This window comes from Eubalaena glacialis, chromosome 12, assembly GCF_028564815.1.
Source record: "Eubalaena glacialis isolate mEubGla1 chromosome 12, mEubGla1.1.hap2.+ XY, whole genome shotgun sequence".
Classification (NCBI taxonomy): Eukaryota; Metazoa; Chordata; class Mammalia; order Artiodactyla; family Balaenidae; genus Eubalaena; species Eubalaena glacialis.
In genome coordinates this window covers 97,046,158-97,072,277 of record NC_083727.1, presented here as the reverse complement: position 1 = coordinate 97,072,277, position 26,120 = coordinate 97,046,158, and the positions used below count along the sequence as shown (strand labels likewise).

General features: G+C 39.1%; 1 protein-coding gene and 1 non-coding gene across 5 annotated transcripts in view; one reads left to right on the top strand and one right to left on the bottom strand.

The window, feature by feature from the left end:
* SLC17A5 (solute carrier family 17 member 5) overlaps positions 1-26,120 on the top strand; it is a 48,036-nt gene that overhangs the window by 18,616 nt on the left and 3,300 nt on the right. Inside the window, exons 5-10 of one of the 4 annotated variants that reach the window (XM_061206755.1) lie at positions 1,187-1,273; positions 2,704-2,822; positions 3,915-4,073; positions 9,807-9,939; positions 11,880-12,027; positions 24,909-24,999. In XM_061206755.1, the coding sequence (XP_061062738.1) occupies positions 1,187-1,273; positions 2,704-2,822; positions 3,915-4,073; positions 9,807-9,939; positions 11,880-12,027; positions 24,909-24,999 (737 nt within the window). Of the gene's footprint in view, positions 1-1,186; positions 1,274-2,703; positions 2,823-3,914; positions 4,074-6,947; positions 7,459-9,806; positions 9,940-11,879; positions 12,028-13,056; positions 13,312-14,853; positions 15,307-24,908; positions 25,000-26,120 lie in introns of those variants that run through there. The other 3 variants (XM_061206757.1, XM_061206756.1, XM_061206758.1) reach the window with 3 other exon arrangements.
* On the bottom strand, positions 15,851-15,923 carry TRNAA-UGC (transfer RNA alanine (anticodon UGC)). Its single transcript has one exon. It is a non-coding gene; the product is annotated as a tRNA-Ala (tRNA).

The following is a 26,120-nucleotide window of genomic DNA, read 5'->3' as shown; positions in this document are numbered from 1 at the left end:
GGGCTTACAGGCCACAGGGAGGAATGTAGATTTTATTTTCCAAAATACAATGGGGAGACATCAGAAGTTTTTAATCGAGAGAGAGACATGATCCCATGTACATTTTAAGAAGATTCTTAGAGCTATGTGGAGATCGATATAAGAAATCTGATGAGAAGTTCAAGAACAGGCAGTATTAGTGGTTCCCCTTTGCCTGTTGAATAGTCTAAGCTCGAACTAGGGGTCAAGATTCTTTATGGTCTTCACCACTTCATTTTAGCCAGCCTAGCCCTTGACACATAGTGCCCGGCATGGAACAGATATTCAGCAACAATTCCACCCGGTTTTCTAGCCTTCCTATTCCTTTCCTTCACCCAATTGAAGTTCCCAAACCCACTTTCTGCTTTCCTACTTTCATTCATTTGCTCACCCTGTTACACCTGCCTCTATATCTTCTTTCTTATGGGACCAGATCTTGCCCATCTTTTCAAAGTCCCACTGCCGCTTCTTACATCTTTTCCTGATCTCTAGAGGTCAGAGGTAATCTGTCCGACATTTGAACTTCCATATTGCTCTGTGACACTCAACACTTTCTAACATGTAATAATTATTTGTTTATATTTACTTCCTATATAAGACTAAAATTTGAGACCGGAAACAATGTCTGATTATTTTAGCTCCCACTGTACCTACTAAGATGTCTTCTGTTTGGTGGTTAAAATGAATTTTATCACTTATTTATCCGAAACAATTGTGTGTAATATATTTGGGGCAAATTAGATTACCAAAAGCTTTGTTCTTTTTTCACCAGGTGTGCTGCAGTAGGTTATGTTTAGAGACCATCTTTGAGCCTTTCCCCAAACACTTGGCTTTCTAACACATGTACTAGCAATGTGGCATTTACTAGCTCATATTATAATAGGTCTTCTATCGATTGATGCCTTCTAATTCATCAGTAGCTACATAATTGTAACTAATATAACTACATATTAATGTATACATTTTACATATTGTGGGTTTTCTAGTAAATGATCCCTTAAGAGAATGGGTTGTTTATATTTACATGTGACTAACTCAACTCCTATAGGATTTGAATCACTCTTTCTTTTCCCTATTGTCTGTTATCCATCTTCTTTAGGCTGTAGACCTGTGTCCCCTCTTTGTTCATTTATCTCCAGAGTTTACAAAGTCTTTGTTGTTATTCTAGGAGCACAGCTTGGGACAGTAGTTTCTCTTCCTCTTTCTGGAATAATTTGCTACTATATGAATTGGACTTACGTCTTCTACCTCTTTGGTAAGTTTATTCAAAAATGTAACCTAAATTATAATGTGACAGATCCAAAATGTAATAGTGGTCTAATAATTGGTTAAAATATGTATATTCCAATTCACTGAAGTAACCATCTCCTAAACCACAAAGCTCTGAAACACTTACTGATAACCTGTTTTTCAAGTTTATGTGGTTAAAATGATCTAGCTGAGTTGTGATCTGATGTTAATTTTGGAATATTTGTTCGATAGAAACTGCTGTTGAATCCAGGACTTAAATGCTATACTTACTATAAAAATTGCTGTGTTGTTTATTATAAAAAATGTATATTTTGAAAATATTTCTTCTCAAACAAAGTAGGATGCTCTCACTTGGTAGTTTTAGTCTTTTTTGTTTCTTTGTTTAGTCCCAGGGCCTTTCATTTCTCAATCTCAATAGCAGGATGATACACATATTTAATAAATTAGATTGCCATGTAAACATTTATGCAGGAAATATATCTGCAATCAAAACAAAAAACAAATCAATAAACAAAAGCAGATACCTGTGGAAATAATAGATTGTAGACTTTTATTTTTTAAAAGGTTTGTCTGGTAGACCCTGATAGGCAGAGTCATGTGGTTAAAAGTTGTTCTCTTCAGGTGCAAACTTCCCATTATAAAATAAGTAAGTCATGGGGATGTAATGTACAGCACACTGATATTGTGGTACATACGGTTTTTTTTTTTTTTTGGCTGTGTTGGGTCTTCGTTGCTGTGCGTGGGCTTTCTCTAGTTGCGGTGAATGAGGGCTCCTCTTCATTGCGGTGCACGGGCTTCTCTTTGCGGTGGCTTCTCTTGTTGCAGAGCATGGGCTCTAGGCACGCAGGTTTCAGTAGTTGTGGCATGCGGGCTCAGTAGTTGTGGCTTGTGGGCTCTAGAGCACAGGCTCAGTAGTTGTGGCACACGGGCTTAGTTGCTCCACGGCATGTGGGATCTTCCCGGACCAGGGATCAAACCCGTGTCCCCTGTATTGGCAGGCGGATTCTTAATCACTGCACCGCCAGGGAAGTCCCTGTGGTACATACTTGAAAGTTGCCAAGAGGATAAATCCTAAAAGTTCTCATCACAAGAAAAAAAAAATGTTTGTAATTTTGTATGGTGATAGATGGTAGCCAGACATATTGTGGTGATTATTTCGCAGTGTATATAAATATCAAATCATTATGTTGTACACTTGAAACTAATGTAATGTTATATGTCAATTATACTGCAATTTTTTTTAAAAGTTTTTCCTCTTAAAAATTTATAGGAAATAATACAAATAGCAGTTATCCCATTAAAGAATTATGAGAACTTGAAAACAAAGCTGAAACCAATTTTTCATTAAGTTTATAGTTACATAATTTTTTCAAGACAGAAAAATTGCTGTTGGTGCATTCTAATTTCATTTACCTATTATTTTTCTATTTTAAGGTATAGTTGGAATCATTTGGTTTATTTTATGGATCTGGTTAGTTAGTGATACACCAGAAACTCACAAGACAATCTCCCCCTATGAAAAGGAATACATTCTTTCATCATTAAGAAATCAGGTAAGGACTTTGGCACATTTTAAAAATAATTTCAGAACCTTTTTTTTCTTCAGAATTAAGATACTAGTTTTTTTAATAGATATTTCTGTTGTGCACACTCTAGGCAAAGTAGAGCAGGCAAATTAAATAAATGTACAAAGTACTGTTTTGTCCAAGAAATGTCAATTCTTTCTAGTTTAAATCTATGAAATTTAAAATCTAGAAATTTATTTAAATCTAGTTTAAATCTATGAAAAATTACTTTTCTAAGTCACTTTAAACCTTCTATTTACTTTCTCCTTAAGAATCTTTTGAAGACATTGTTGATTTTGTAGATTTGTTTTAATTAAAACTGGCTAATAAAATCCATAAATCCATTTTTAAAAGGCAGGTGTAAACTGTAATATGCTGTAATATTACACCGAGGGCAGACCAACAAGTAAGGATGCCATTAACCCCTTTTAATTGGAGAGATCATACAACATGTGATGGTCTGACATATTTCAGGACCAACCTATTTGTTAAATATTAATTGAGCTTAATTTCTCTTTTTACAATAAAAGTGAGTATAGATAGAAGATCTGTTATGTCTTTCCACACCATGGTGGATTATCTTGCTACTGCTGGGATGCTTACATCCTGCTTTGAAGACGGTTACTCCAGATGGCTACATAAAAAACCTTCTATTGCACAGTTCTTATAGATCATTGTAATTGAATAAAGATTGGAGAATGAAATATGAATTCTAATAGGACTTCTAATCTCTTTCCTTTGCCCTTATGTCAGCCTCTGAATTTGATTATTGAACTGTCCTCTGTTTTTTAGGTGGAGAAATTAATATTGCAGGTGACTTCTGACATTCATAAGGAGTATTTAGTTTGACATTTTAGCTCTAAGATTACATTTCTGTTTTTTCTTCAAATCTGAATCATGGAGTTTCTATTGCTGTTTAATATTTTAAAAGAGTTGTTTAAAAATCTGGGATTTAGTAATCAAGGTTGATAACGTATTCTAGATGGAATTTTAGCTGATCAGATACAGATCTAAACATAGCATGAACATAGCTGTAGCTTATCCTAATTATGCCTGGTTTTTTTTCTTTTTCTTTTTCAGCTCTCTTCACAGAAGTCAGTGCCATGGATACCTATGCTGAAATCACTAGCACTTTGGGCTATTGTAGTTGCACATTTTTCTTACAACTGGACTTTTTATACTTTATTGACCTTATTGCCTACTTATATGAAGGAGGTCCTAAGATTCAATATTCAAGAGGTAAGAAAAAATAAGTATCTGCTTCTTATAGAGAGTATACAGAATTTGTTTTTATCTATGTGAGACTCAGTTATTTTGCATCTTCCATTTTACTCTGATATACTAAATTCTAGAGGCTGCTGTTTTTAGCCTTGCTTGTTCCTTTCCTCTGTGTGTGTTAACTCTTGATTCAGAGTATCTTGGCTGTTATCCCCTTTAACTGTGAAGGTCTTACTAGTCCCCAGTAACATGCCAGGATCTCAGATGATAAGTGCAGGTGGTACCATGTTCCCTTGGGATGGTAGCCCGACTCTGCTGGGAGCCGAGAGGGGTGTTGGGAGACACGAGGTTCTTGTACAGAAATCACTCTGCAGTGTTATCCAGGTGTTGGCAGAGCTATAGTTGCAAAGCTGTGTAAGACAGACCCCCCACTAAAACTGCCAGTTCCTTCTGAACTCATCAAACTGAGGCAATTCCTATTATCTCTGTGTTGACGGATTTTGTCTTTAAAGAGGTTGAAGAAAAACCTAAAGAGAAAGAGGCACAGTTTGTAAGGAAATTTGGTAGTGTTTTTGCCTTCATAATGAAGGATAAATCAAAGATGTAAATGGTAGGAGCTAAAATGATAAAACTCTTAGAAGTGTACATCTTTGTGACTTTGGGCTGGGCAACAGTTTCTTACATATGATACCAAAAGCACACATGACCAAAGGAAAATATAGATAAATTGGGCTTCATCAAAATTGAAAACTTTTGTGCCTCAAAGGACACTATCAAGAATAAAAACCCACTGAATGGGAGAAAATATTCGCAAATCATATATTTGATAAATATATAAAGAATTTATACAACTCAATAATAGAAAGATAAATAACCCAAGTTTTTAAATGGGCAAAGGATTTGAATAGGCATTTCTCCAAAGATATGCGAATGACCAATAAGCCCATATAATGATGTTCAACATCATTACTCAATGGTTTGCACAGTAAAGGAAACCATACACAAGATGAAAAGACAACCCTCAGAATGGAAGAAAATATTTGCGAACGAAGCAACGGACAAAGGATTAATCTCCAAAATATACAAGCAGCTCATGCAGCTCAATATCAAAAAAACAAGCAAGGGTCTTCCCTGGTGGCATAGTGGTTAAGAATCTGCCTGCTAATGCAGGGGACAGGGGTTTGAGCCCTGGTCCGGGAAGATTCCACATGCCGCGGAACAACTAAGCCCGTGCGCCACAACTACTAAGCCTGTGCTCTAGAGCCCGTGAGCCAAAACTACTGAGACCACGTGCCACAACTACTGAAGCCCATGCACCTAGAGCCCATGCTCCACAATAAGAGAAGCCACCTCAGTGAGAAGCCCGTGCACTGCAACAAAGAGTAGCCTCCGCTCGCCACAACTAGAGAAAGCCGGCACGCAGCAACGAAGACCCAACACAGCCAAAAATAATTAATTAATCAATTAATTTTTTTAAAAAAAAACAAGCAACCCAATCCAAAAATGGGCAGAAGACCTAAATAGACGTTTCTCCAAAGAAAATATACAGAGTGCCAACAAACACGTGAAAGGATGCTCAACATCACTAATAATTAGAGAAATGCAAATTAAAACTACAATGAGGTATCACCTCACACCGGTCAGAATGGCCATCATCAAAAAATCTACAAACAATAAATGCTGGAGAGGGTGTGGAGAAAAGGGAACCCTCTTGCACTGTTGGTGGGAATGTAAATTGATACAGCCACTATGGAGAACAGTATGGAGGTTCCTTAAAAAACTAAAAATGGAACTACCATATGACCCAGCAATCCCACTACTGGGCATATACCCTGAGAAAACCATAATTCAAAAAGAGTCATGTACCACAATGTTCATTGCAGCACTATTTACAATAGCCAGGACATGGAAGCAACCTAAGTGTCCATCAACAGATGCACGGATAAAGAAGATGTGGCACATATATACAATAGAATATTACTCAGCCATAAAAAGAAACAAAACTGAGTTATTTGTAGTGAGGTGGATGGACCTAGTGTCTGTCATTCAGAGTGAAGTAAGTCAGAAAGAGAGAAACAAATACCATGTGCTAACACATATATACGGAATCTAAAGAAAAAAAAGGTTCTGATGAACCTAGGGGAAGGACAGGAATAAAGACGCAGACGTAGAGAATGGTCTTGAGGACACGGGGAGGGGGAAAGCTGGGACGATGAAGTGAGAGAGTAGCATTGACATATATACACTACCAAATGTAAAATAGATAGCTAGTGGGAAGCAGCTGCATTGCACGGGGAGATCAGCTCAGTGCTTTGTGACCACCTAGAGGGGTGGGATAGGGAGGGGGGAAGGGAGACGCAAGAGGGAGGGGATATGGGGATATATGTATGCATATAGCTGATTCACTTTGTTATACAGCAGAAACTAACACAACATTGTAAAGAGATTATACTCCAATAAAGATGTTAAAAAATAAATAAAATAAAATAAAATTGATTTGCCAAAAAAAAAATACAGAAGTGGAACACAAAACCATAATGAGATACCACTTCACACCTATTAGAATCAGAAAACCAAAAAATAACAAGTGTTGGTGAGGATGTAGAGGAAACAGAACCCTCATACATTGCTGGTGGGGATGTGAAGTGGTGTAGCCGTTATGGAAAACAGTTTGGCAATTCCTCAAAAAGTTAAACATAAAGTTATTATTATGACCTGGAAATTCCATTCCTGGGTCTATACCCAAGAGAACTGAAAACATACGTGCACACAAAAACATGTACATGTACATGCACACAAAAGTTCATAACATTATTCATAATAATGAAAAAGTGGAAACAACCCAAATATGTATCAGCTGATGAATAGATAAACAAAATATGGTATATTCCACAGGGGGCTGTTACTCAGCCACAGAGTGGAAGCCCTGGAAGTAAAGCAGCAGCCTGGGTGGTGAATGTGACGATAGCAAGGCTGACTGCACAACTGCATTGGTTACAAGGACTTAGAGCTGTCAACAGTGTTGAAGTGAACCGTTCCATCACCTCACTTCCAAGGCATACTGAAAACATTGGCCACATGGACCGAACCTTCAACTTCACCCAAACAGCTAAGCTGTGAAGAACTCCTCTGGTTACTTTTGAAAAAAGAGATCCATTATACTGAAATATATCCACCAATTGTACTGAGAGAAGTTAAACAGAAATGAGGCTTTACCAATAGCGTGGGATGGATTTGTTGCAAGCAACCTTGCTTTTCCTAAGCTCTCTGTTAACAGAGCCTGACTGTAGTCTCCTACTGTAGTGACCAATTGCATGCAAATTTAAAGATCATTCCACTGATGCTTCTATTTGAAGTTTTCCCAGGAGAACTATAGAAAGAATGAAATATCAATAGCTGACTGGTAATTAGTATATGTACTTAATTGCCGTCATTTATTTTTTATTAATTTTTTTTTAATTCTATAATGAGAAACTTTAAAACTAGAATATTTTTTTCTTGCATTTTCATACCAAAAAAGGCATTTTCTTTCTGAATCAAAATTAAAAGAAATGTGAACAGAGTTTGAAAATAATTCTCTTGTTGTATAGAAGCCTCTTTTTTAATGGATTTTTTTTCTTGAAAAATCAGCATATTACATTCATGAAATGGCCTTTGTTCAAAATAAAGCTTGCTTTGAGAAGCATTGTATTTAAAATTATAATCTCGTTAATTCAAATTTTTAAAGCTCTTTATCCTTTGTTTTAAGCTTGCTTTGTTACATAAGTTTATTTTCATTAGTTATCACCACTTTTCTTTTTTCCTAGCTTTTTCCTAGTGTCCCTATTTCTTACAGCTCAGTGAGAGTTGGGGCAATATCTGTTACCCTATTTTGGATATTAACATTTTGGAATCAGTTTTTTTAAATAAATGAATACAAGGAACCATATCCTTGAACAGAATGCTTAACAACTGTGGAAGATACCCATGGATGTATAAATGTTGAAGATTTTGTCAGGGGAGTATTTACCATTGGAATTTTAAGTGGGAAAATTCAGTAACTCTGATGAATTATCGGTCTTATCCCACCAGAGGACAAAGCCAAGGTCAGAAAATTCTCTTCTCTATTTGCTGCAGTTCATGTGTAAGGTTCTGCCACAGATAATGATAGATGTGATCCCACTGTGCAGAATTCTAAATGGAATAAAATTTAAAGAGGAAATGACTCAGCTTAATACCAGAAAGAAACAAAAATCTCCAGCCACAGAAGTAGAACTGGAAGCATGCAACATCTGAAAACAGACCACAGACTATGATGAAAAAAATGAAATCTTTTCTTAAGCACACTTAAATTCAAAATATTAACAAATTTTGCTGGTCTGTACCATTAATGATGCTTAGATAGAATTATTACCAGATTTAACTATCAACAATAAAATATCTTTCTACCTTTTTTGTGTTTGTAAATCTCTAACAGGTGTACCCATCTCTCTCAGGCTCTAAAAAACTTTTGTTTTTATCAGAATTGGGCCATTTAGGCTTAGTACCTCAGGTTTGTGCTTTAGGAGAAATGAATAGAAGAAAGAAATTTCTTTTTTTTTTTTTTTTTTGAGTATATTTTCTTCACTTTACAGAATTTGTGATTTCCTAAAAAGCTGACTGTCGAGTCATTTCCTACAAAGCAGATAACACATTTCCATGATAAATTCTGCTTCACATCTCGTGGTGTTTTCATTTTGTTTAGGTGGTGATGTAAAATGAAAGAAGAGAGGGAAAAATAGAGCTCTCTCTATCACTTCGCCGCCTTTGTGCTCTGCTCAAAGCATGTGCGAGTGCCCCAGGCACTTTTTTTTTTTTTAATTGCACCTTGATGTTGCATACTTTAATTTCAGAACAAAAGAAACCAAAAGAACACAATACACAACATTCAAACCCCATGTCAAATGTGGAAAGGGATAAGACTTGAGGCCCTTGTATCCTGCCTTAGACAGAAGGACAAAAATAAAACCACTAGACGTCAGCAGAGGGAGTCAGGTGGGCCACTGGGGCTGCCGCTGGGGGAGCCATGGGGACACTCTACGGAGGGAGCAAAGTCTGCAGGTAGAAACTCCTCATCTACTTCTTCCATGCGCGAGGCAGCCTCATCACCCTCGAGGTGGGGAATCTCATCAGGAACAGCAGCCCTGGGCTCCCGTGCTGTCACTTCATCCTCATCAGTGCCCATGCCCAGCTCGATCATGCAGTAGAGGCGGTTGGAACAGGTCTGGGGTCCTCAAGCGAGAAGCCGGAAGAGAGCAGTACAGTTTCGAACAGCACCTAGACGGTGCTCACTTTAGAATAATTCATTAAGCTATACATACATTTGACTTATGTGCTTTTCTCTATCTGAATTTTATTTTATAATAAAAAATATTTTTAAAGTAAATAAATAAATGAGAACTGTCCCATGGGGAAAATCCATAGGCTAATAGGAAGACGTCTTCTCTCACTGAAGCTACAGCCCAAGTCCCAAAATGACATTCAAGATTACCCTGCGCATACTAGACTATGGGGAACTCTGGTTCCCTCTGAGACAGGCTCTCTGGGACTGCGTTGAACTGAATCCCATAATCCTTATAAAAATCAGACTTATTTACTTTATATTATATAAAAATTAACAGAAGATTGCTATGTATCTCCTTTGCTTTCATATGGTAGTGGATGTGTGTGTGTGTATATGTTGTTTTTGTTCTTCCTCCCTCCATAATTAATTCCGGATCTTCTTATTCCTTCCAGAATGGGTTTTTATCTGCAGTCCCTTATTTAGGCTGTTGGTTATGTATGATCCTGTCTGGTCAGGCCGCCGACAATTTAAGGGCAAAATGGAATTTTTCAACTCTATGTGTTCGAAGAGTTTTTAGCCTTATAGGTAGGTAAAAATAAATCAGGTTTTGTTTTGGTTTACAATTATTTACTGTGTTTACAAGGCAAGGCAAAATAAAAATGATAATAGTAGTCATTTGTTCACATATTAAAACAATATATTTTAATGCATGTAGTGCATGTCTATACAAGATGGTTCTTTTTGAATGATGCATTTTGAGGATTAAGATTTATAATATCCTATTATCTCTACCATACTCTTGTAACTATAGAAAATGGCATGCTTTGCTGAATATCTTCCCCAGAATTTTTTTTTTTTATTTATTTATTTTATGTATTTACTTTTGGCTGCGTTGGGTCTTTGTTGCTGCGTGCGGGCTTTCTCTAGTTGCAGTAAGCGGGGGCTACTCTGTTGCCATGCGCGGGCTTCTCATTGCAGTGGCTTCTCTTCTTGCGGAGCACGGGCTCTAGGTGCGCGGGCTTCAGTAGTTGTGGCGCACGGGCTTCAGTAGTTGTGGCGCACGGGCTTAGTTGCTCCACGGCGTGTGGGATCTTCCCGGACCAGGGCTCGAACCCGTGTCCCCTGCATTGGCAGGCAGATTCTTAACCACTGTGCCACCAGGGAAGTCCATCTTCCCCAGAATTTTAAAAATCACTTTGTTTTCAACTCTAAGTTTGCAATGAAAATAAGATTTTTAAGTCTCCATCCCTTTTCTATTTTAAATTTCAATAAAAAATTATACTAACATCGTTATATCAAATGTCTCCATCCCTTTTCTATTTTAAATTTCAATCAAAAATGTATACTAACATCATTATATCAAATGAGGAGCTATAAATCAAAGCTGTAAATCAAAGGAACCTTAAATAATCATGTGTTTCAGAGTCTGATTTCAGAAAAGTGAATTTTAAAACTATGTAGGACAGGGACTTCCCTGGCAGTCCAGTGGCTTCCACTGCAGGAGGCACGGGTTTGATCCCTGGTCTGGGAACTAAGATCCCACATGCCATGTGGCGTGGCCAGGAAATAAATTTTTTAAAAAAAACAAAAACCTATGGAGGACAATTATTCGAGTAAGTAGAGATCCTCAAAGTCACTGATGACTGTACTTCAATAATTACATTGTAAAGGGACCCTATTCAGTGTAATTCTGAAAACACCTTCTGAGAACCTACAGCTAGAATGTGCTGTCCAGTCCCACCGCTTACTGACCTCGACTCTGGAGAAATTTTTCCACATCTACAAGTGAAATAAATCCCTTTAGATTTAATTCGATTTTTTCTTTTTTGACTTTCTGTGGACCTGCTCTGTCTAGTACAGTAGCCACTAGCCATATGTGGCTGTTTAAATGTAATTGAAATTTAAAAATAAGTTCCTCGGTTGCAGTATACACAAATACAACATTTCCATCATCACAGAGAGTTGTTGGATGGCACTGCTATTGACACAGAGAGAAAACAATAGCCCACCCGTTAGGCCCCTTCCTGTATTACTTGTATTTTATGCTTAACTGCCTGTAAAAAACTTCACGTATTGTTTTCAGTTGTCAAAACCTAGATGGAGTGTTTTTCTAACTTTATCCAGCAAAGTTTCTTATTGAGTTTATCTTCTTTGGTTATGTGAACTTTGAATACATTCTGTATCAACTATTGCTTCTCTCTAGAACCATATTTTTCAGTCATTCTCTTGTTCTTTCCTTAAGCGTTGTAGAACTTTTAACTGAGTCCTGGTCACACGTAGATTTAATAACATTGCATAGTGAGATTTTTTTTTTTTACGTTTTATAATAGTTGCATTAATCCTATATGTTTTCCAGCAAATTTTATTTTCATGAAACTGTAATTTAAACTGAGTCTTCTAGGCAGTATACTGTTTCTACAGTAGATGGCAGTAATATCAAATCTCAGATTTATACTCTATTAAACAGCAAGCAGATATTAATGCTGGGGCTTCCTTTTTTTCTTTTTATAATTTTTTAACTCCAGGAATGATTGGACCTGCAGTATTCCTGGTAGCAGCCGGATTTATAGGTTGTGATTATTCTTTGGCTGTTGCGTTCCTAACCATATCAACAACACTGGGAGGCTTCTGCTCTTCTGGATTTAGCATCAACCATCTGGACATTGCTCCTTCGTGAGTACTGATATAAAGATTCATTCTGACTTTAAATTGTTTTCTTTAAGTGTGGTAAAATATATATAACATAAAATTTGCCGTTTTAACCATTTTTAAGTGTCTAGTTCTGTGGCATTAAGTACATCCATTCACATTATTATGCAACCATCACCATGATCCATTCCAGAACTTCTTTATCTTCCCACGCTGAAACCCTGGACCCACTGAACACTAACTCCCATTCCCCCTCCCTCACGCCCCAGCCCCTGGCAACTGCCATTCTACCACTTTCTGTCTCCATGCATTTGACTACTCTAGGAATGACACCACAAAGCTAATAAATGATAGAGCCAAAACTTCCCCCTAAAATCTTACTTTTAATCCCAGAATTCTTTCTACAGCTATTTCTCTGGAAATATTCTTTGGTCCTGTGCCAGTTGACAAGGTAGAGGAGGGGACTATGTAAATATTTTAACCCAGGGGATTTGATGCAGTTACTTTTTTTTTTAAATAATGAATATGAATTTATTTTTGGAGAAAAGACCAGTGGTCTCCTGCCACCTTTCCCCTACCCCCAGTTCCTCCCACCTAGACTACCACAGAATCTTCTGATTCCTGTTAATCCTTGTCTCCCATCCCTTCAATAAATACTTCTAAATTAGCTCCAACAAACTGATGCTCACAGAACTTGAGTGGACCTTTGAAAGCATTCTAATCCAGTCTCTCGTTTTATATAAGAAGTCCAGGAAGGCTCCATATAGCATCGGAGTCTTCGTATGCTTAACTCTGGGCGGAGTCCTGTCTGCCGCTGTGTAATGCCTCCTACAGGGGCTCATTCTCAGCCCGTGGTCCATTGCCTTTTCCTCTCCAGCCATCTGAATCCTTTCCAGTTCACATCCCAGTTCTTCATTAAGCTTTTCCAGGCCATTGTGCTTTTTTTCTCTTCCTTTTCTCAATTTATAATTTTATGCTGGATACCATACCTTAATTTGTAATTATTTCTAAATGTTAACTCTTCTCTTTCTTACCTCCCCAATTTGCATGTAGGCTTCCTCAGACTGAGGCATCCTGTATGTCCATATCACAGCTTCTGCAGAAGGAGAGGCACCCCCAGTCCATACTTGCTGAGTGGTTGATTTATCTGATCATACTAAGCAAATAGGAGCTTCAGTGCTACATACCCTTAACAGTGGGGAACCAAAGAAAGAAAACCAGCAACACTTGTGTATTGGGCCAAGAAACCACTTGAAACAAAAAGTAGCCTAAGCAAAAGCTCTAGGGCTATCATCTCTGAGAGTTCAGGGCCCAAGTCTGTCTTATTAACCCCAGCAGTACCAGCACCTGGCCCTGTGCTGGGCCATGGTCAGTGCTCAGTCAATCAATTACATGAATGGAAGAATGAAAATAGACTTTCATATTCAGTACCATGTCAGAATTCTTTCTAAAAAACTATTTGTGTGTTGATCTTACTGTGTATCAGTCAACACTTTTCGTTAAAGCTCTTTCTTATGAGAGATAAGGGAAGAATTTTGTGAACTTTACAAGCTAGAAAATGTTTGTTAAGTATACATATTGGTGAGTTAAGAACTGAAGGAGTTTTGGACTTCCCCGGCAGTCCAGTGTTTAAGACTCCGCGCTTGCAATGCAGGGGGCATGGGTTCAATCCCTGGTCAAGGAACTAAGATCCCATATGCCGTGCAGTGCAGCCAAAAAAAAAAAAAAAAGAAGAAGAACTGAAGGAGTTTAACATAAGTTAAGAGAAGAAGAATAGCAAATTAACTTGAAAAGTAAATTAATTAATTTAAAAATAATAATTAATTTAAAAATAAAAAGTAATTTAATTTACTTGGAAAGTAAATTAATCTCAAGAAAACTTTGTTAAGCGTAGTGAAAGTTTGAAAGATTGGATACAAACATAACTGAAATAATAAAGAGCCCATTGAAGTGGAAGGAGTAAAGGCGTAAGATGCCATTTCAGTGGAGACTAAGAGGAGCCCACTGCCCTAAACAAACCTCTGCTCGGGCTTGAGACTTGGACTTGAGATTTACAAAGTAGAGAAAAGGATTCAAGGAATAGGAAGTAATTAAAGGACTGTTCCTTTATGCTACTGATTAGAAAAGGAATCTGGAAAGGATTTCCCTTGAAATAAGTTAAACAAATGACATTGTTTTTATAAACTATAAATGTGTGGTTTATAGAATCATAGAAAGTTAGAACTAGGAAGGATTTAGAGTATTCTTGTCTCTTACTATGCACATGTGGTCCATGTGCAAAATGCAGATTCTCAGGCATCTCCCCAGACTTATGAACTAGAATCTGCATCTTTAGATCCTCAAGGATCTAAGGGATCCTTTAGATCCCTTGCACCTTTGAGCATGAGACCCTGGTCTGGTCCCGTCCTCTCATGCATACAACAGACGTTTATAGAGTACCTGCTATACCTTCAGTCCTCCACGTGGTGCTACAGAAAATAAAATCCAGCTCCTGCTCACAAGGAGATTAGTCTAGTTCAGGAAAGAAACAATAAAAAATAAACAATTGTAATATATTGTGATGATAATTAATTCTTTCAAAAAGTAATTATCAAATGCCTACCAGGTACCAGCCACAACAGCACAACTGTGGCCTGTGGAGCTCTTAGTCTAGGGTGGTGGACATGAAAGAAATAAAAACCAACCTTTTGAAGAGAAAGTTGAGAGCATATAGTAGGGAGATGTAATGCAGATCAGGGAACAAGGGAAGGTCTCTCTGAGGAAGTGATATTTAAGCTAAAGCCTGAAGAATGAGTAAGAAGTTAAGGCAAAAAGGAAGTAGTATTCCTGACAGAGGAATTTACATGACAGGAAGAAGAAATTGGTGTGTGTCTTAGTCTGCCTGGACTGCCAGAACAAAATACCGTAGACTGGGTACCTCAATCAACAGAAATTTTCCCACAGTTCTAGAGGCTAGAATTCCAAGATCAAGGTGCCAACACAACTGGTTTCTGGTGAGGACTCTTCCTGGTTTGCAGAAGAGCTGACCCCTTGCTGTGTGCTCACACGGCCTTTCTTCAGGTATGCGTGCATGGGTGTGTGCAGAGAGGGAGAGAGCTCTGGTGTCTCTTACTCTTCTTATAAGGGCACCAGCCCTGTCAGATTAGGGTCCCACCCTTATGATCTCATTTAACCTTTTTCACCTCCTAAAGACCCTGTCTCCAAATGCAATCACACTGAGGGTTAGGGCTTCAACATATGAATTTTGGAAGCACACAAACATTCAGTCCATAACAGTGTATTTCACTTAACTGAGAGAAGGTCATTTGTGGCTGAGATGCAGGGAAGAAAGCCACTGGGGAGTAAGCAGGAACCTATAGTAAGGGTTTTATATTGTATCCAAAGCAAGTAAGAAGTGGCATTCTCTGTATTTTAAGGTCACTCTATGTGGACGAATACAAGTAGAGGAAGCCAATTAGGAGGCTATTGCAGTAATCCATATAGGAGGTGATGATGGCCTGGAATGGGGATAGGAGATGTAAAGAAGTAGATAGATTTGAGATCTTTGTGATTACAGTAGAGGGGACTTGACAGTAGATTAGACCTGAAGAGTGAGGAAGATACCAAGGATGATGATTTCCATGTATTTTGCACGGGCAGATAGTTGTACCACTTACCGAAACTGGGATATCTGGAGGAAGAAGAGTCTTGGGGTAAGATAAAAATTTCACATGTTAAATTTTTTTTTTTTAATATTTATTTATTTAGCTGCGCTGGGTCTTAGTTGCAGCACGTGGGATCTTCGCTGCAGCACGTGGGATCTTCGCTGCAGCGTGCAGGATCTTTAGTTGAGGCATGCAGGATCTAGTTCCCCGACCAGGGATCGAACCCGGGCCCCCTGCATTGCAAGTGCAGAGTCTTAACCACTGGACCACCAGGGAAGTCCCTTCAATTTTAGATATTTGTGAAAAACGTTTAGAAAATAGTAGTTGTAGGCAGTTTGACATTTGGATCTGGAACTCAGAAAATCAGTCTGACCAGAAATGAAAATTAGGGAATAGTAATCCACATTTCAGAGTTTTTAAAGACAAGGATTGCCTGGTGAGAGAGAGTAGAATGACAAGATAAGTGACCCCCAGGACTGGATCTTGACAAACATGTAGAGACCAGAAAGGGGAAATAACCAGAAAAGGAGACCAAAAAGGAGCAACCACGGAGATAGAAGGACAATCAAGAATGTGGTGTCAAGGAAGCCAAGACTATCCAGTCTTCAATTCAAGAATGAGAGCTGAACAAGAGATAAAGATGTAGGAGTGGTCAACATATGAGTAGTAGATGAAACCGTGGGATTGGATAAAATTACTCAGTAAACTGTGGCGAGAACCTTGGGACTCCATTAAGAGAAAGAAGAGCCTGATGCAAAGATAACTGAGAAGAGGGCTTCCCTGGTGGCCCAGTGGTTAAGAATCCGCCTGCCAATGCAGGGGACACAGGTTCGAGCCCTGGTCTGGGAAGATCCTACATGCCGCGGAGCAACTAAGCCTCGCGCCACAACTACTGAGCCTGCGCTCTAGAGCCCGTGAGCCACAACTACTGAGCCACGTGCCTCAACTACTGAAGCCCGTGCACCTACAGCCTGTGCTCCGCAACAAGAGAAGCCCACACACCGCAACGAAGAGTAGCCCCCGCTCACCGCAACTAGAGAAAGCCCACACGCAGCAACGAAGACCCAACACAGCCAAAAATAAAATAATTAATTTTTTTAAAAAAAGATTCTGGTTCAAAAGATAAAATGCATATACAAAGCTTTAAAAATAAAATAATTCCACAAGTTCTTCAACGCTCCTCCCTTCAAAAGGTGGAGCCTATGTCCCCTCCCTTTGCGTGTGGGCTGGGTTTAGTGACCTGTTTCTAAGGAGTAGAATCCGGCAGAAGTGATGGTGTCTGACTGGGTCCTAGAAGACAGCGTAGCACCCTGCTTGCTCTTTCTCTCTCAGATGACTCACACTGGGGGCGCCAACTGCCGCATGGTGAGGACACTCAGCACCCAGTACAAGGCCCAGTGGGGAGGAACGAGGCCTCCAGCCAGCAGCCACTTGAGTAGGATCAGAAGCTGGTCCTCCAGCCCCAGGCAAACCTTCAGATGACAGCGGCCCCGGCCAACAGCGTCACTGAAACCTCCTGAGAGATTCGGAGCCAGAATCACCCAGCTAAGCCCCTCCTACATTCCTGACCCACAGAAACTGTGAGATGACAGATATTTGTTATCTGAAGCTGCTGCCTTTTGAGGTAATTTATTATGTGGCAGTAAATAACTGATTAAAAAATCTTAACTGTTAGTTTTTGATTTTCTCTGTGACATGGGAGTCAGGTTCATTGCTGAGACTAAGAAAAAAATAGAGTAAAAGACCTGAGAATGATAAAAGTTCGAAAGAGCTCCTGAGAAAAATAGTCACTAAGAACTCATAGAAGGGATTTGGGGCATTGATGAGGTTCAGCTGAAGTTGGAGAGGAATCGTGTACTCTCACTAGTTTACAAGGTGGTTTTTTCTTTAAGCGCTGTTCAGCAGCCCAAGTGTAGGACTGAAAATGTGCTGTTGAATTGATCCAGGCTTGAGATTTTAACAAGCTCAGTCAAAGGGATCTGGGAATTGGGAGTTTTGGCACAGAAGCGGCCCAGGCTGTGTTATCTCTCAGACACTTTTAGTTGAAGGAATGGAAATCCTAATTCAAGCTGGCTAACCATCATAATCTATTAGTGTAAAGTCCAGAGATGGTAGGCTTCAAGCAGGAGTTGATATCCAGCTGTCCACTGATCTTACCCAAGACTCGTCTCTTTTCCACTCTCTACTCTGCCTTTCATACCAGTTTTATCCTAAGGCTGGATCTGCTTATAAAATCATACAGTGAAATGATTGCCAGTAACAACAAGGATTACACGCTTCTTCATTCACATCAAGCAAGAAAGAAAATGATCTTTTCCTCTTTCCATCATGGAAATACAGGCTTCATTTGGAACCAGACTGAGTCACATATCCACCCCTGAACCAACCCCCATGGCCAAGGGAATGCCATTAGACTTCCGCACAATCAGCACCCGCCCCTAAAGCTAGAGGTGAAGGAGTCAGTGCCCCTAAGCCTCATGGGAATGGATGCTGAGGGAGCCATTGGTGACGTCCACACAACACGTGAAGATATGAACACAAAGAAAAGAACTCATTTGGAAGATGAAGAAACTCAGGCACAGAGGAGCTGTGTGACTTGCAAAGTCACAGTTAGCAAATGGCAGACCGAAGGCTTGAATCCAGGTCTCCCAGCTCTGTGATCCAGGGATCTTTCTGCTACATCAAGGTGCCTCTCAATGACTTATTTAAAAGATCTTAAGAATTGGTCATTGAAGAGGCACTAGCAGTTATTTTGAAAACTCAGGAAAAAGAACTCATTGCAGAGAACAGATACGTACTTTGGTTGCCTCAGTTAATGTGATTTTATTATAAAACTAAGCAAATAAATACGGGAAATAAAAACGATAAGGAACGTAAAAGTGGCGGAGCAGCCACCCAGCCAGAAGGAGGGTGGCAAGCTACCCACTCCATTTCATGGACTGATCAGGTGCCTGAAGTCTGTCAGAGCTCTGGAATCTGGCAAGGGCCCCACCATGCTCTCTTAAACTGGCAGTGAAGGAAAACTGGATCATTAAATAGAAATTGGAACTATTGTCAAAAGAAGACGAAAGTGCATGCTACAGAAGGAAAAAACAAATATCCATGGTACCTACCTTATAAAATTGTTTTGAGGATTAAATAGAGCACAGAGAGAGAGAGAGAGAGAGAGAGAACACTTAGCTGATAATGCAATAAATGCATTTGCACATAATGCAATAAACTTCATTATTATTTTCTGGCAAACTTTGAGTCAGGTACCATGATCAGGGTCACAAATCAATCCAAGCAAAATACTAAAGGGATGATTGGTGAGCTCTTGGAAAAGAAAATACTGATCACTAAGGAGCCACCATTGGGTCACTAAGCCCCAAAATAGCAAATTTCTCAGCATCATTTTCGACCGTGTATACACAGTATATTTGGTATATCAGGATTTCAACAAGGTCTCCCATGATGTCCTTTTAGACAGGATGGAGAGAGATGAACTGGATGTACAGTTAGGTGGATTTGTCGTCACTGAACGTCAGTGTCAGCACGCTGATTAATGGACCTAGTCATTAAGCAAGCACTGTGCCAAACACCGTAGCAGATGTTGAAGACGTAAACGTGGAACCCTGCTTGCACCTGGGTAAGCTTCTGCTGGCTCGGAGAGTGATAGGGTGTTGTCCTGAAGCATTTACTGGACAGCCTGCAGGCAGTACCCTGGAACTGGGCTTCAAGCATCAGCTGGCTGGTTGAACTCTCGGTCTTAAAGACCCTGGTCCAGCCCTGACATTTTATGAGTCCTATAAGTCAAAAAAAAAAAAAACCAAACATTTATCTAGATATGGTATGAAGCTAAACAGTTTGTTTGTTTGTTTGTTTATTTTGCTGTTAAAATGACAGTAATTTTATTAAAGTTCCATATAGTACAAATCGGTAAAACAGACTAGAAATAAAATAATACTTGGAATTCAAAATAATATAAGAATAACATAGTTATTGCATGTAAACCACAAAATAAACATTGTATGGCTGAAATAAGGGATCTAATTTTTATTTGACTTGAGAGATTACACTAGCTGTGACACATGACTTCACATCAGTCTCACTGCAAATCATCTGGCTTTTATAACCTCGAATTTTCTCACACATATTAAATCATATAGAAGAAAACCTTTATGAAACAAAGACATTCTACCAATATCACATCTTAATATAGTATTCATTATAAATGTTTCAAGCGCACACTTTGTTTTAGAAAAATAAGCTAAAAACCAGTGAACGATCACAGAAAACAGTAGAGCTTCTTAACATCAAAGGCATATTTCAGGAAAGCAGTGGGCACGTGGTTGCCTTTAAGCTTAGAACATAAAGTAATACAGTGAAAGAAAGTTTGGGAAGATACTAACAGGCTACAGTTCCTAGGCCTCATTAGAGTTCAAATCTCAAGCTGAATGGCTGAAAATGAGTGGAAATTTGGCAAGCCCAGCAGTTTCCATGTCTGGACGTGCCGCGTGGGCCCTTGTCCTATTACTTCGACAACTGCTGAGACTTCACACGTTTTCATCCCCTCTGTGTACTTCCTCTGCCCCCACTCATCTCTTACAGCCAAACTCGGGCACTACTTCCTCTAAGAAGCTTTTCCTGAGGCATCCCCTCCCTGGTCCCCTCAAATGTCCCCCGCCCACACAGAGGGTTGATTAAGGCCCCGCCTCTATGCTTCTATAAAACCTGGTATGAGTCTCTAACATAGTTTGATTATTCAGGCTACTAGGTTTAATTACATTACTGGCCCATAGTCTTTCTCATTAAGTAAACTGTGAGCTCCTTGAGAACAAGAACTGTGTTTAATTCATTGTTGGACACCAGAGTCTTCCACAGTGGTTGACACAAATGACATACTTAAGAATTGTTTGTTAAATGAATGAATGGATGGGTGGATGGCAACAGTAACTGGTATTTACTTTTAAAATGGTTTGAACCATTGGCTCTCCTTCGTGCATTATAATTATAATTGGTTGGAAACTGTGATGAGAATTGGCTGCATCCAAGCGAGGCAGTGGGGTGAGGGATGTATTTCTCGCACATTTGAGGAGTATCTTCATAATCAACAATTTGGTTTGGTTCATCCTTTTCCTCCCTTACTCTGAGAATAGTAGATAAATGGCGGGAAAATAAAACATCATTTTTAAAAATCTATTCAACAGATATTTACTGAGCATCTACTGTCCAAAGCGGTATGTGTCCTAGGCACACCCAGATTCTATCCTCAAGGAGACTATAGTTTATTTTTTTTAATTTTTATTGGAATATAGTTGATTTACAATGTTGTGTTAGTTTCATGTGAATCGGTTATACATATACATATATCGACTCTTTTTTTTTTTTTTTTTTAATTTATTTGGTTGCACCGGGTCTTAGTTGCAGCAGGCAGGCTCCTTAGTTGCAGCAGGTGGGCTCCTTAGTTGTGGCATATGAACTCTTAGTTGTGGCATGCATGTGGGCTCTAGTTCCCTGACCAGGGATCGAACCCGGGCCCTCCTGCATTGGGAGCGTGGAGTCTTATCCACTGCGCCACCAGGGAAGTCCCTATCCACTCTTTTTTAGATTCTTTTCCCATATAGGCCATTACTGAGTATTGAGTAGAGTTCCCTGGCTATACATCAGGTTCTTACTAGTCATCTATTTATATATAGTAGTGTGTATATGTCAATCCCAATCTCCCAATTTATCCCTCCTTCCCCCTTACCCCCTGGTAACCATAAGTTTGTTTTCTACATCTGTGACTCTATTTCTGTTTTGTAAATAGTTCATTTGTACCATTTTTTTTAGATTCCACATATAAGCGATATATGATATTTGTCTTTCTGTGTCTGACTTACTTCACTCAGTATGACAATCTCTAGGTCCATCCATGTTGCTGCAAATGGCATTATTTCATTCTATTTTATGGCTGATTAACATTTCATTGTATATATATACCACATCTTCTTTATCCATTCCTCTGTTGATGGACATTTTATATATCTATAATGCTGCCTTATTGAAAACAGTCATCACTGAATTCAATCTGTAGGAAAGATCAGTTTTCTCTTGCTTAGTTTTTCACCACAAGCCCCAGCATTATAGATATAACATCCCAATATTAAGTACGGATTTGGAATCAGGCAAATTGGGTAACATTTTATAGTCTTTCTTTCTTATCCATAGAATGAAGATAATAATCCCTACCTCTTGGGGTTCATTTTACTATTAAAGTGGGATAAGATATACAAAATACTTAGAACGCTGCCTGACATAAGGTTTTTCAATAGGCAGTCAGTATTCCTATTAGCGTATAAATAGTCTACACGGTATTTTCTAAGCCTTTTCTTCTGTAGACTAAAATAGATATCTTCTATGGATAATTTTGTTGCCCAGATTCAAGGGATTGGGATAGATTTTTAACCGTTAATCCCACAGAGTTCTAGGACTCCAACAGCACAGAATCCAGACTGAATCCATGCAACATGTTCTTTTTTCCAGGCTCTCATCAATCTTTCATGGCCTTTCCTGGCCAAGTGTAATATAAATACTTGAATGAGCTTCTTGGTGCTGACATTTAGAATTTCACAGCATTCATCTGCACTTAATATCTGTCACTGAAAAGGCCTGGCAACATTGCAGTCGGTTCCTCCAACTGCCAAGGTGTTAATGGTTTTAAAAAAAAAAAAAAAAACAGGTTCTGCCAAGCTTGGTTAATTTAAGATCCACTCTCTAAAGGGCATAAGCCAAAAAGATCTGTGCCACGTGGTTTTGTTATTGTGCCCTGTGTACACGAGTTTTCAACATAAAAATTTGTGATGTTTATAGATAACTGAATTAGGTTCAGCAGGATATTTTATTTAGGCACTGTGTCAATCAACTCAGCATGCCATACAAAATACCATGTGGCTGAGTAGCTTAAAAAACAGAAATTGATTTTCTCACAGTTCTGGAGGCTAGAAGTCCGTGGTCAGGGTGCCAGCAGGGTTAGGTTCTGGTGAAGGCCTCTCTTCCTGGTTTGCAGACAGTCACCTTTTCACTGCGTCCTCACGCGTGGCCTTTCCTCCATAAATGCTCACAGAGACAGAGAGCGCGATCTCTCTTTCTTCCTCTTCTTGTCAGGCCACCAATCCTATTAGGTTGGGACCCTACCTTTATGACCTCATTTAACCTTAATTAACTCCTAAAAGCCCTATCTCCAAATACAGTCACATTGGAGGTATGGATTGGGGGAGGACACAATTCAGTCCATTGCAGGCACTTTTCCATGTCTAAAATGGGGAGAGGAATTTCAGATAAGTAGTCTGCAAACAAGGTATTGAGGATCCTAAACCCTAATAGAAAGAGTATTATCCCACAATAAGACTATATGGTCTAATAAACATCAAGTTTCTTTCATTTTGACCACAATTTTATAATACTGATTATCTCATTAAACAATTAAAAGCTCTAATTGGACTTTGAATATACCTAGGTGACTTTTATGAAAAATAAGTTAATAAATGCCATTTACTTGCTTAACTAATTTTTTTTTTTTAATAAATTTATTTATTTATTTTTGGCTGCCTTGGGTCCCCGTTGCTGCATGCGGGCTTTCTCTAGTTGTGGCGAGCGGGGGCTACTCTTCATTGCGGTGCGTGGGCTTCTCATTGCAGTGGCTTCTCTTGTTGTGAAACACGGGCTCTAGGCGCACGGGCTTCAGTAGTTGTGGCTCGCAGGCTTCGGTAGTTGTGGCTCGTGGGCTCTAGAGCGCAGGCTCAGTAGTTGTGGTGCACGGGCTTAGTTGCTTCGCGGCATGCGGGATCTTCCCGGACCAGGGCTCGAACCCGTGTCCCCTGCATTGGCAGGCGGATTCCCAACCACTGTGCCACCAGGGAAGTCCCTGCTTAACTAGTTTTTAACTCCACCACCACCATTAAGTTTTCTTGCTAAAAATATCAAACCTAAATGTAATGAACCCTTTAGGATCTCGAGTCTAGATACTACCAGTGTGCAGGAAATACAGGGGACATAACTCTATGTCAAATGATGCCTCAGTCTACAAACTCCAGAATGTAGGGCCATCTACAGGACAAAATCCCAGGTTCTTCAATTGACACACACAACTATCGATACACACAACAACTTAAAATAATGTTCAGCAACCCTAGCATGTAATCCGAAATGTTGCATACTGTACGACCCTTTGGAGCCAAAGCGCAGAAGGGGTGCTGGTCTCCGTGGGACAAGCTCCAGCAGTCAGTGCAGTGCAGCCTCACAGGACCACGCGTGGGCCTGAACAGCTGCGGGTCACACGCATTTCTGTGGTCAGCATGTATTGAATGAGCATAGATGTTGCACTGGCTACTGGAAATAATAAAGGGGAGTAAAACATGAGTTTTCAGGGAGACTATGGAGTCAGAATTGGCAAACTTGAATTAGAGAACGAGTACCTCTTAAAACACAAAGTACTAGCTTTGAGGGCAGTAAAGATTCTGAAAAGACAGAGTTCAAAATACATTTTTGTCATACACCTACAATATATATAAACCCAACTTGTCTATTTCTGGGACAGTGTGCAAGGATTTAGCGACAAGAAGATAGGTAATAAGTTGAACAGGTAAGTTGTGAAATTGTGTGTTCAGTATGATCTCATTTCTATAAAATATTAAAAATATTTACAGAAAAAAAAATTAGGATATTTACCAAAATGTTAATGTTGATTATCTCTATATAGAAGGATTATAAGTAATTTTACTTTCTTTGTAATATTTTTTTTTAATTTTTAACAATGACATAAATTTTGTAATCAGGAAATAAATTCTCTTTTTAACTTAAAAAATTTTAAGGCACATGAAGCTTCCTATCTAGATACAGCCTTGTATGAAAATCATATCTCAGCACTTTTCTGTTTCACTGTAAAAGGGATCATTTCAATGGCTGTGTTTCTCTATGTGATGTTAGAACTATTGAAATGCAGGTTTTTAACTCCCCAAATATTTAGTCCTATTTCAGTAGGACGTTTCATTTAGACATAAAATTTCACAAGAATACAGCCTGGGAATGGTCTAGCTATCTATGGACAGAAGCTATTTAAATGTGTGATGCACGGAATTCCCTGGCGGTCCAGTGGTTAGGATTCCACGCTTGCATTCACAGGGGGCACGGGTTCGATCCCTGGTTGGCGAACTAAGATCCCACAAGCTGCGCAGTGCCCCCCGCCCCCCAAAAAAATGTGTAACACAATAATAAACCCCTATGAAAATGTTTCTGCAGGTATGCTGGTATCCTCCTGGGCATCACAAATACATTTGCCACTATACCTGGAATGATTGGGCCCATCATTGCTAGAAGTCTGACCCCTGAGGTAAGTAGATAATTTGCCTATAAACTGAAAAGCTCTAAACAGTTCATTTGAAGCTGCACATCTGTGTCAAAGTTGAGTATATTTTAATTAAGGGTAAAATTCTGAATGTCTATTCTTATGCAATTATTTACAGCAACAAAAAGCTAAATACCGTAATAGGTAGGAAAGTATATTTTCAAAGAACACTGTTTGAATTTTAGACAGAGCAATAGAACTAAGTTAAATGAAGATCTTGTAACTGAAACCACACAAGTACTTAAAAGCTGTGATATTATACCAGATAAATAACTTGTATCTTTGGTTTGAACAAATAAAAATTGGCAATGTAGAATTATTCCAGAAGTGGAACCACGAAAGTGTCAGGAAATCGGGTGAGAATGAATAGGAACAGTTGAAATAATCAAGAACGTTTAGAAGAGCAGAATACTTAGGAAGACGTGTAGGTGTCTTCACATATTTGAAAGATGGTGACTTATTCTCGGTAGTTCCACAAAGCCAGACGGAGAGACGGTACGAGGAGACAATAGGCAAGTTTTCTGTTTAAAGCTGTTGCTGTGTGGAATGGGCTGCCCTGTGAGTTAGTGAGCCCTGAAACGGTCAAACATGTATTCAACCGGCATTTCTTGAGCGCTTATTACTGTGACAGATACTAAGGATTCAAAGGCAAAATTATAAGATTCTATATTTGAGAAATTCATTATTTGGAGGTTATATGTAATGAAAGTACAGTGTGACAAAAACTGCAGAAAAAATGGATGCTCTTGCTGTGGACACAGAGGAGGGGACAACCAGTTTGCGGGGAAGGAGCCTGGAGGAGTGAGCCAGGGTGTGGGAAGGGCTGGCATCCGGCCTGTGTCAGGGCACTGAGGCCCCAGAAACACGGCGGGCCCGGGGTTGGCGTGGCCTGAAGCAGAGACACTGAGTTATACTGTGTAAGAAATCAAATTCAGCGACCTCAAAGGCCCTTTCCAACTCCAGTTTTCTACTGCTTAAGAAAATCTAAAGGCCTAGTGAAACGTATTCTTCAAGAGGGTGACTTAAACCTCTAAAAGAGACTTAATTTTCTCTGTTTTGTCTCTGTGATGAAATGAACACTATCTAATCCTTAGAATTTCAGTATA